The sequence below is a fragment of the Schistocerca gregaria genome, chromosome 6 (assembly GCF_023897955.1).
Source record: "Schistocerca gregaria isolate iqSchGreg1 chromosome 6, iqSchGreg1.2, whole genome shotgun sequence".
Taxonomy (NCBI): Eukaryota; Metazoa; Arthropoda; class Insecta; order Orthoptera; family Acrididae; genus Schistocerca; species Schistocerca gregaria.
In genome coordinates, this window is record NC_064925.1 from 39154814 (window position 1) to 39167512 (window position 12699).

The 12699-nt window shown below is 41.4% G+C and overlaps 1 protein-coding gene across 1 annotated transcript in view; it reads left to right on the forward strand.

The window, feature by feature from the left end:
- Positions 1 to 11230: 11230 nt before the first annotated feature.
- The window catches only part of LOC126278709 (fibroin heavy chain-like), a 102114-nt gene continuing 100645 nt past the window's right edge, over positions 11231 to 12699 (forward strand). The window contains exon 1 of the mRNA XM_049978982.1: positions 11231 to 11303. Coding sequence (XP_049834939.1) covers positions 11231 to 11303 — 73 coding nt within the window. The remainder of the gene's footprint in view (positions 11304 to 12699) is intronic.

A 12699-nucleotide genomic window follows, 5' to 3' on the forward strand; every position in this document is an offset into this window, starting at 1 on the left:
ATACCGTACAACGAAGACTATTTTTGGCAAATAAAAACAAATAATCCATGACCTAGAATCGAATCCTCGACCTCCTGCATGCTCCCCTGTACCAACTGCATAGCACGAGTGTTATTCTGTGAAATAAATAGTTACCGTAAACGTGACTACAGTGTTGCCAGATTGCCAGTCTTGATTGTCCATTTACTGCCACAAATATACGCAGGACGAAATTTTGTGACATATGTTATTGTATTGCCAGTATGTGAGGAATCACACAGCGAAGTCCGAGTGCGACGATTTTTCTTCACCTAGTATAAATATTACTTAAAAATAAAATATGACTATATAATAGTGATTTAAAAACTCTTGTTGATTTTTTTAAAACCATGTAATACAAAATTAGCTCCTGAACAAATGGAGGGTATAATACTTACGTAATGCAGTGTTTGAAAATAGATACCTGTAGCACTTATTTTAGAAATGTCTGCAAATGTCTGAAGAAAAACGTGAACTACAGTGAAAATAAAAACACCTATCCAGACAAAAAAGCATGTTTTTATTACTGCACATCACTTGTCTAAAGTATTCACAATTATGACGGTCGTTCACTAAGTAATGCCCCACACTGTTTTTTTTTTTTTTTTGTTTTTTTTTAAACTTTAATATACGTAGACGAACGTCCTTGTTGATGCTTCACATTTGATGTTTCTTCTGTGTGCCGGTGAAGTTTCGAATCGTTCTGGCAGATGGCAGAGCTGTAGTTTAGCGTCAAAATGGCGTATACATACGACGCACGTTACAAGCAGTGTGCTGTTATTTAAATCTTGTGTGCAGAAAAAGAAATCTTGGTGAACATCCCTAGACGTTTCTTTGTATGCAGTGTCTGGCGATGCTGCAGTGAGTAGGAGTACAGTTGGGCGATGGGTAATGAAAGTTATAGCCTCAGGAAATGCAGAAACTCCGTTATCAGCCACGCTCGGGACGCCCTGTCACAGCCACTGCCCCAGACATGCTGAATCGTGCTGGTGCCATTATTCGTGCCGACCGGCTAATCACAGCTCGACAACTGGCTCTATAGTAGTCGGGCAGCATTGGAAGTGCGCCTGCAATAATCGAGACTCTCGGGTATTGAAAGAGGTGCTCAGGATGGTTTCCACGAATGCTCACAGAGCTCCACAAATTTCAAAGAAAGGTCAATTCATCTGAATTGTTGGAGCGTTTTGAGACCGACAAAGAGGCCTTTCTGTCGCGGGCCGTTATGGGGGACGAAAGCTGGGTGCACTACTTTGCGCCAGAAACTAAAATGCAGTCCATAGAGCGGCACCATCCTCATTCACCACAAAAGAAGAAATACAAGACAACCCCCTCTGCTGGAAAAGTCATGGAGACACTCTTCTGGGATTGTGATGGCGTCATTCTCGAGGATGTGATGCCAAGAGGGTCAACTATCAATTTAGAGGCATACGTGAAGACCCTGAATAAGAACCGTTTCCGACATGTTCGATCGGGCAAGAATCCATCAGATATCTTGCCCCAACACGATAATGCACGCCCACACACAAGTCTGAGAACCTGGGAACACATCACCAAATTCGGTTGGACATCATTGCCTTACTCACACTACAGTCCAGCGGGGAATACATGCTCTTCCACAGCGTTGGCGTACGGCCGTAGAACGTGATGGCGTCTGTGTAACAAAATAGGTCATGGTCAAGACATGTTGATGTACCGGGTGATCAAAAAGTCAGTATAAATTTGAAAACTTAATAAACCACGGAACAATGTAGATAGAGAGGTAAAAATTGACACACATGCTTGGAATGACATGGGATTTTATTAGAACCAGGCGCTCCACCCCATATTGCTAGACGCGTGAAAGATCTCTTGCGCGCGTCGTTTGTTGATGATCATGTGCTCAGCCGCCATTTTCGTCATGCTTGGCCTCTCAGGTCCCCAGACCTCTCAGTCTGTGCGATTATTGGCTTTGGGGTTGTATGAAGTCGCAAGTGTATCTTGATCGACCGACATCTCTAGGGATGCTGAAAGACAACATCCGACGCCAATGCCCACCTTAACTCCGGACATGCTTTGCAGTGCTGTTCACAACATTATTCCTAGACTAGAGTTATTGTTGAGGAATGATGGTGGACATATTGAGCATTTCCTGTAAAGAACATCATATTTGCTTTGTCTTACTTTGTTATGCTAATTATTGCTATTCTGATCAGATGAAGCGCCGTCTGTCAGACATTTTTTGAACTTTTGTATTTTTTTGGTTCTAATAAAACCCCATGTCATTCCAAGCATGTGCGTCAATATCTACCTCTCTATCTACATTATTCAGTGATTTATTCAGTTTTCAAATTTATACTGACATTTTGGTCACCCGGTATATTTTCGCCAAATTCTGACTCTCAAGAATAAATATTTTCTGACAAAAAAAATATGGGGTGTTACTTATTGAACGACCCTCGCAGTTCATATGTGCTGGCAGGACTGCACTGGATCCAACGGTGCGTTTTCAGGCTTTCCATTTCTCAAAAATCTATGGTTGTCATTTGCAAAAACCCCCGCATGTAAAAAGCTATCTGGGCCCAGAGAATTAATTATATGCTGCGTATGCCTTTAAGATCTAAATTAACAATTGTAATGTTCATAGCTTTGATGGATAACGCGATTTATACAGCCCTAACTATAGATCTTAAAATGTAGATTTGCACAAGACATTATTTTAATATGAATGAAAGCTAACAGAAAACAATAATTTATTCCATAAAACATAGTAACAATGTACAGATTATTCCAGAGTGCTGAATTATTTATAAACTCAATGCATACAACTTTAACTACTGGATTTTGGATAGTTAGCAGAGCTACTTTTCGCAACGAGATGACTTAGCCCTTCTAATGCAAAATATCACACAGTACGTAGGTCTCAAAATTCATTAAACTCAAACACTGCAAGCTCCCAACGACTGGTATTTAGATCGTAAATGTCGTTAATACTCCCTGTCTGTGGCAGGCTGAGAAAGGAGTTTGCTTAATTTTATCAGCAGGGATTACTTTTATTCATTTTTAAATGAGCCTGCTGTGGGGGAGGATCTTACGCACACTTTTTCTCTCTCGGCAGCGCAACCTTCCCTGACCATTCTGCCCGCTTTAGAATTGGTGTTTAGCCCATCTAAGTTCAGAATACAATCTGATCCATTGACTTTGAAGTAGCAACGGATGACGCAGTTGTAATTTTGGGGAAGGACAGAGAAAACTACATCCTGCACGAATCTAGTCTTGTGCCAATAATTTTAGTAAAGGATTGATATGATTCTTTTCTCTTAGGTATGGTTTAAATGAGCAAGCCGAGAACGGAAATTACTTTGAAAAACAAAATTAATTTTATTTTAACCAACATTAGACAAATTTTACGAAGTTACTTCTTAACAATCTTTTGAATACAATTTTCACTAATTCTGCTTTGAATTTTCATTTAACTATGGACAAAGATTATTTATCTATGCACATAGATTATTTCTCCTTTGAATTACAAGCCTTTGATTTGCATCGTCCTGTGGGGGGAAGGAAAATCTTGGAGAGCACGTGGTCACTACTACTATGCCGATACATGCACATGCACTAAGTTATCTCTGAAATGCAAATATCGTAGCTATTTCTCTACAGCGGCTGGCATCGAGCAGGACTCGCGGCTCGTATCTCCAGCGCAAACTGCTTCAATACGAAACGATTCATCTTAGAAAACCCACACTCGTCACCAAATTTTCAATAAGTTGTTAAACATCGACACGCGCTAGCATAAATGTTCAGCAATCGCAAAAACTGGCTACAACTCCCTCTATTAGCTTTCTCGGCGGTTGCAGTCTGAAACTATGCACCACGTTGCGGGTCGTAACGGAAATCTCGAACGGAGAAGATTTCTCTTATATCGGATAAATTGAACAAAAATCAATAAATGGTTCTTAATTAATCAATCGCGAAAAAGGCTCTGAGAAATAAACTGTTAACATTAAACATATTTAAACATTCGCACCTCTGGTCGAACCATCCTGTTCCTGCTCTTTGCCTTCCACTGACTGTGTTAAAGTTGGTAGAAGATTCTGAGACCCATTACATCTCTGGTTTGTCTGCTACCACACTCAAAACATTCACACCTGTCCACGTACATTAAGCAGAGGTGGGAAAATGTAAATAGGGGCACAGGACGTGCATATTGTAATGAGAATAAGAGACTTGGATCCATAATTGTTTCTACATGCATGTAATTTGGGGCTGAGATTATTTCACTGTTCATTAATTATGTAAAGTAATTGAATTTACGCTGATAATGTCTATCAGCTGATAGCAACATAACACTGATTTTAACTACGTAACGAAACCTGTTGTGACGTTACAACACATACATTGACTGGACTCCTGCTGGTCAATCAAAAGTCCGATGCACATAGTGCGGCTACTGTGAATCTGAGACACGTTATCGTGCAGTAATCCACCAGTGGTGACCGATAATAACCTGAGAGGCCGGTGCTACGACTTGAATTCTCCTCGTAATTACTCTCGGACAGCTGTGCTGAAGGCCGCCGGCGTGCGGACCTCTCTGCTGCAGTTGCCTCACTGAAAACCGATCCGTCTGTGAAATGTGGTCACCTCTCACTGCAGGATACAGTCACGGAACAGGAAAAGGGTCTGGCTCGCAAATGGCTAAAGGAGGAATGGTGAAACAGTGGAGAAGCCAATATCGGACTATTTCATTTGGTTAGGAAAGGAATCCTGTCCCACCGGAGGAGGGTGACTGAGTCTCTGCGGGCCCTTTGTATTCCGAAAAAAAATTATGTATAAAGTAATCTGGTATACACACTTTAGCTACGCGTATTTTGGACCAAAAAAAATGTTATCTAAAATTGAAGAGCTTATGCCACATTGTCATTAACTTGTATTTTGTTTATTACCATTAACTTATTATTACCATGTTTTTAAAGACAAAGTAATTTAGTTAATCCTAACACCTGCTGACTTTTCGTGTAACGTTTCATTCAACACTCACTGAGCTACTTAGTGTCATCGAGTAAAACAGAAGGAATATCTGGCGTTCATCAAGAAAGTTATAGGCCCTCTATTGGGCCTGATCTATATTAACGACATAGAAGACAATCTGAGTAGCCTTCTTAGATTGTTTGCAGATGATTCTGTCATTTACCGTCTTGTACAGTCATCATATGACCAAAACGAATTGCAAAATGATTTAGATAAGATATCCGTATGGTGCCAAAAGTGGCAATAGACCCTGAATAAAGAAAAGTGGGAGTACTAAAAGAAATCTGCAAAATTACGATTGCACGATAAGACACACAAATCCGAAGACTGTAAATTCAACTAAATACTTAAGGATTACAATTACAAATAACATAAATTGGAATGATCACATAGATAATGTTGTGGTTAGAGCAAACAGCGTTTCATTGTCAGAACACTTAGAAGGTGCAACATGCCTACTAAAGAGACTGCTTACACCACGCTTGTCCGCCCTATTCTGGAGCACTGCTGTGCGGTGTGGATCCGCATCGGGTGGGATTGACGGATAACATCGAAAAAGTTCAAAGAAGGGCAGCACGTTTTGTATATCGTGAAATAGGGGAGATAGTGCGACATACACGGTACGTGAATTGGAGTGGCAGTCATTAAAACAAAGGCGTTTTTCTTTGCGACGGGATCTTCTCACAAAATTTAGATCACCAATATTCTCCCCCGATTGCGAAAACATTCTGTTGGCACTCTCCTACATAGGGAGAAATGATCATACCGCACAGAAAAATTTAAATGCTCGTTATTCGTGCACGCCGTTCGAGTGTGGAACGATAGAGAGACAGCTTGAAGGTGGTTTATTGAACCCTCTGCCAGCCACTTTATTGTGAATAGCAAAATAATCACTTAGATGTAGATACAGTAAGTCTGAGAACGTGGGTAGGTAGATATAAGCTCTGTGGGATTTTTGTAATATTTTATGCTTCGTCATTGTGCCTACTAGCTTTTTTGATCAGACCATACAGACTTACTACAGTACAGATATCTTTGATATCTTACATCAGTCGCATTTCTTAATTATGCAATTTCCAAGACATAGTCAATTATTCACATGTACTGAACAATGTTACGAATACAATTTTGAACACTATAATAAAAGCCACGTATAGGGCAAGAGTGAACCTTCAGTCACAATTCTATTAATCTCGCAGTAGAATGATTTAACCAGGATCCACATTAAATGTCGGGCACAGTAAGGGATTGAAAACGTTTGATGTAATGTTGACTCAGACTTGTGAGAAATTTTTTTTCCAGCAATACTGTAAAGTTATGTTGGATCCTTGGGTGTGAGTGAGATTGTATACGTGTCATTTAATTCGTAGTTTATAATATTGTGGTTAGCAGTCATAATAAAGCTTGTCAAGTGAGCAAACTAAAGACATTTTATACAATTTCAGTCATTTTGCAGTAGCCAAAGGTCCAACAGAAAAGGTTGCTCTGATCTACAGCAAGCGTGTCAGTAGACACCATTGGAGGTCCTCAGTGTGAGAACAGATATTGTAGCACAGTGCTGCATTGTGATACAGGTTGTCTATTGATACCGGTCTCCCACAGGAGAAAAGATCATTTATGTCAGGTATAGTAGACACATTCTGTCAAAAATCTCGTCCTTGCCGAACACTGTTCTTCTGTACAAGCTCCTGTCACATCCGCACTTCATGAACTGGTTGTGTTAACTGTGTGCCATGCAAGCTTTACTGATAAGCCTTTCCTGCCACATCTCCTCCCCTTTGCTGTTGCACTAATCTCCCTTTTCCGTCGATTCTATGAATGGCCTGATGTGGGAGACGTGCTGTAGACTCACGGACTTCTTAAACTTCAAGGTTTCTGACTCGTACACTTTTCCACATGCAATACGTCAATTACTCACTGGCCCCTTGAATATAGATAAGAATTTGGGGCACAATCCCTCTTGTTTGTTGGACAGACGGGATGATTTCCCAAGAACCTTATTCTTGCGTTCTTGCTTGCTGTCTTCTTTCTGTTTCTTCGCGCCTTGCGGATCCTGTGCAGTGCCTGATCAGTTACCTCGCGATATTGTTCCCTCATCTTGGTGAGTAATCAACTATTTCTCCCGAATTCTCGGGCGATCTGATTCTTAAGAAGGATCAGTGGTAGTAACAGAGTGGAACTATGTGGCTTTTCGTTGAGTACATTCCGGAAATTGTTCAAAAATTCTTTCAATGTCCTATGCTGTTTGTGGCAGTAGATTGTGCAAAAATTTCTAAGTTCTTTCATTGTAAGTGCTGCAGGATTCCAACTTAGATGATACGCTGAGATATATGTAGGCTGCACCCTGTGCTTCCTCATAGTCGCCTTACACTGATCTGCTTTAAGCTGGGGTGCATTTTCTGAGACTATCCTGTCTACACATCTTACTTGCGCCAAAAAGTCCCTACACAGTGCCTCGAATGCAGTGAGTGTGGGAGCCCTACGTAATGGTACGAGCGTCGCAAATTTAGACGGCCGCGCGGGGTAATCGCGCGGACTCGGCCGTATTGCCCCGTCGGAGGTTCGAGTCCACCCTCGGGCGTGGATACCTGTGTTGTCCGTAGCATAAGTTAGTTTGATTAAGTAGTGTGTACGCTTAGGGACCGATGACCGAAGCAGTTTGGTCCCATAAGATCTTACCACAAATTTACAAAACTTAGACGTCAGCTCAGCAAGTAGTACATACTGAAAGTCGCAGTGCGCCACGGGCTATGGTCCCTCTTAAACTGCTGTTGTGATGTGACGCAAGTTGTTGGGTACAGTAGACCGGTGCTTCCATCGTTTGTTTATTTGGTTTCGCCTTTGCCATGCCTTGTAAGCAGAGATCTTCCTTACCCTTCGTTCCATGTCATTTAAGTGGCAAACACATAGTTGAGGTGTATATATCAGATTATTTTATTTATAATTTTGTTTTGAAATACGGAGCGCCCACAGTGAGTCAGTCACTCTCTCTCGGTAGAACAGGATTCCTTTTCTAACCGAACCAAGAGGACTGATATTGGCCTCTCCTCTATTTCGCATTTCTCCTTCAGCCAGATCCTTGTGCTTTTCCTTGACTGTATCCTGCAGTGACACCGTAATGAAGTTCTCAAAGACCACATTTCTCAGACAGGCTAAACTGAATTGGATATCTTCAGTACTCTCTGCTAACTGTTCTGTTCGGTTCACAGGCAACGTGTCAGTGCATCAGTTGTAATGTTTGTTTTTCCAGAAATTGTGAAGTCAAATTCTTGCAAAAAAAAAAAAAACCACTGCGTCACTCTGTCATGTTTTAACTTGGTATCACCAGAAATTCTAGTGGTCTGTAGTCTGTATACAGCCTGGTCTTGCGCCCAAAGAGGAAACAGTGGAACGTCTTAAATACCTAAAGCCTCGAGCCAGGTCGCTGAGTAACTCTTTTCACACTTCGGTAGCGCACGGCTACCAGACCCTGTTGTTCGTGACTCCGACTCCCGTCATCGCCGGATCAGTAGCCGTGCAAAAGTCTGTTGATAAATCTGGATGTAACAGTGTCGATGCTGTTACAAAAGAGCACGTTTCAATCTCTGAAATTCTTAATCTACATTCGCATCCGACACCCATGGTGTCTTTTTACCGATGAATATGCAGAGTCACGGAACTGCTAACGCGTTTTGTTATAAAAACTGATGACTGTTAGAAACCCTCTTAAATCATTCCTGGTGCAAGATACCAGGAACTGTGCGATCGTATATAGCTTTTTTAGGTTCGACGTAAATTCCTTCCGCTTAAACAGTGTGATCTAAAAATGCTACATTTCTTGTGCTAATACAGGATTTCTCTAAATTCACAGTTACTCTGTGGTTCCTCAGAAAACCAAGCAAATCCTGTAGTATTCTATTGCTATCTTTTCAAGTTCCTTTCGCAGTTAACAGGTGGTCCATATAATAGGTTATGTCCTTCATCACCTATTCATCAAAGATTTCGTTAAGCTCACGAATAAATGCAGCCAAAGGTATGTTTACGCCAAAGGGAAGTAGTCGGAAATGATAACATCGACTAAAAGGTAGGAAAACTGTGTACGTATTTGCAACAAGACAGATACAAGTCTATCTGCCAGAGGCCCGATATGAGATAGATGGAAGAGAAGACTTTCGCCGCTGAATTCTCGGTAATAGTTTTTCTAGTTTCTCCGGCCATTCCTGCTCCGGCATGATGACTGTGTTGATATCTCTGGAATCCAGTACGGGGCGTTGGACCCGTCCTTCTCAGTGACTCTCAGCGGGCTGTTGTAAATTGAAGCCGCATGTTCAGTCATACCCACTCGTAACATCAGTCCTGGTTTTATCTGTATACAAGTAGTGCTGGATAAAGCGGTTCGAAGAACTTGTTGTACTCCTTCACGCTGAAGATGTACTGAAAACTGCTGATCGCTCCATGGATAGAAATATGCCACAGCTGTCGATTAATATTTCCCTCAACCCCTCTTTATCGTCTGCACTGATGTTCGAGATTTGTCCCACTCGTCTTTTAATTGTATGACGAATTCGCTTCTTATCAGTTCTTAATCATCTTTGGGATCCTCGTGATCTGCGAATGCAACCTTCTGCGTCCCTGCATAGTTCAGACAGCTTGCAGATATTTGTACGGTACGATTGGCTTGTCCCAGAAATGAAGCTGAATCTTTTTGCAATTGTTCAAAATGAGTGCAACGCGCCCGGGTCCAATGCTGCGTTGTATTCGCTGATCAAGTCCGTCCCCAGTCTAGGGACCACAGCAAAATTTGCTACAAGCACCTGCCCTTGGCACATTAGCTTCAGTCGCATCTGTCTACTTACCTTTGTAACTTTCACTAATACATGAAACATATTCGCAGTTGCGAATCAGCTGTATAAGGGAATTACGACAGTGAAATTTTATGTTGACCAAGGATTCAAGTCCGGATTTCCCCATTACGTGGGTTGTCGTCTTGACCGCTTTGTCTATTTGTGCAAGACCCGAACTTCCATATGTCGTCTTTCCTGCTTCATACCTGACCTCACATACCTGTAGTCCCTGTACAGAGGAGGACATTTTACCAGTAATATGAAGTCGCGGGCTGGTGTCGGCGGATTAATACGATATAGCAGTGCCGACAACGAGAACATCGCACCGTTCTTCTTAACAACACATGCACTACCATATCGACTCCCACCTAAGGTGGCACGTTTAATTATGATTTTCTTCAATGAAAGCTCTGTGCAATTCATCATGTAACAAGATTTTGTTTAAGTTTTTTTGTTGTTGTTTTTAATGCAGCATGTTTGAAAGCACTTTTTCTACACAATTTTGCATGTGGAAAACTGTTTTTAGGGAAATGGCATCGATTTTTTTAATGGTTGGAAACTGCATTTGTTTGCAACAATGAATGCTCGTTATCATATACCAATGAAACGAAACAAAAGAAGTTCTTAAATACAACGTTTGGAAAATGTGAATGCATTAAATGTACAGACCAAAGTGTTGAAATACGTGTCCATGTCCTCTTACAAGTTACGTCACGCTCTCTGATCACTCTCTAGATACAAGCATCAAGCACACGCTCATTCTGCTGTCCTTGGTGCCTTCTTTCAGATAATTGTAAGACCTGCTGAAACCTCTCGCCCTGTTCCTCTGAATATGCACTCATATGAGACTCGAAAACATCGCGATGCGAGTGGAGCACACGCAACTTTAGAGAAATTATGCAATCCATTACTTTCTGGTTCTTCAAAAGACTCTCTGCAATACCCCTGCAATTGTCCACCCTATGATTCCCTAGGAAACCATTCACTACATCCCGGTAGCTCTTCCAGACCTTACTTTGAACTGGTAGAAGCTTTCTGATGAATGTGTCACCACGAAGTAATTTTTCCACTTGGGGGCCCGCAACAACTCCGCCCTTTATGTTAGCCTTTGATAGTTTGGGGAAGACATTCTGGTGGGTCTTAATTACATCTGATGCTCTATCTAAGGCGTTTACAAATCCCACTTCATGTTTTTCTGGCCAACTACAAACTCTGTCCTCAATGGCCATTTCTGGCCAACTTCAAACTCTGTCCTCAATGGCCACTCAACAGTCTCAACATTTCTGCCTTTATCCCTGCTCTCACAAAGACAGACAAAGTAGGGATTCTTTGTATTTCCTCCTTGTAATACCGTCAAATATGCAATAATTCTGAAAACACCAATGACGCCTGCTGATATTCAGCATATTTCACCACCTGAAGGAGATGTTGAACACTTGAGTAATCTTCCTTCAGGTGAGTCGAATGAGCCATTGGAATTGAGTGATACTTGTTTCCATTGTGAAAGAAAAACAGCTTTCAGGCTGTTGTAGGAGCTATCAATGAAGAGTCGCCAATCTCTTGGCTCATAGTTAAACACTATTTCTCTGAAAAGGCCTAGCACGTGGCCATAGACCGATTTGTCTGTAGATTGATGTATTGTGAGAAAGTGTCACGATCTTCCTTCTGGTTTGATATCTTGCAACTCTTTCCCAATAGGTTCCACTGCTTTAGATTCGGTGTTACAATTTCTACATTATATTCTGTAAGTCTTAGATCCCTGATCAAGTCATTTAAATAATTTTGTATGGGGTAGTGAGATCTGCTATCTTAACCCACTGAGAAGTCTTCTTCGTGGTGGATTTCGATATCTGATTCACTACTGGTAGAGGAGACGTAGGAAACTCCTCACCGTGTGGAATAGGCCTACAAGTCTGGAAATGCAAAAACATTGGTCTTGTTGCCTCTCATTTGATGGGACAAGTTACCAACACAGAAATAACAATTGGAGAGGTGATATGTTGGTTCTCATCAAATTCTAGGTCACTAAATTTCATTTTTCAGTTTTCTCCTGTATACCAGGCCTAGCGAGTGGATCTGCAACATCCACAGACAACATATGATGCCCAGTTCTTGTCTTGGCCTCAGACACCTGACAGGGATACCAAAATAAGACCTGTATGCCGAGCAGAAGTTGTTAGCATCCCTTATTCTATGCTTTACTCCTTTAGATCCCAGGAAATTTCCACAGACATAACAAAAACAATCTGGATGATGGTTACAGCAATTGGAAGGTACCTTTATTTATCAATAATGTGAATCTCATATAGATGACATACCGTTGAGCCGTTTCTTCCTCTCATACATAAAGCGTTCTTAGCTAATGTAATTTTAACCAATGATTCTCATATAACTGGACATAAAAAGCAAAGAAACGACTACATAAAACTTTGATTATTCTGTGTAGTTTACTTGGGACTTGATTTAAATGAAATGGTTCAAATGGCTCTGAGCACTATGGGACTCAACTGCTGTGGTCATTAGTCCCCTAGAACTTAGAACTACTTAAACCTAACTAACCTAAGGACATCACACACATCCATGCCCGAGGCAGGATTCGAACCTGCGACCGTAGCAGTCGCACGGTTCCGGACTGCGCGCCTAGAACCGTGAGACCACCGCGGCCGACTGACTTGATTTATCCAAAGCGAGAATGAAACTCACTTAAAGAAGCAAAAAATTTTGTATTGTTACACAGTGTTACAGTTCACTCTACATTTTTGAAATTAGCCTCAGCTATCGCCGAAATTTAGCTGCCACTATCCAAAATGCCACGTAACTCAACTTCTACCATATTGACTTTTACCACTAG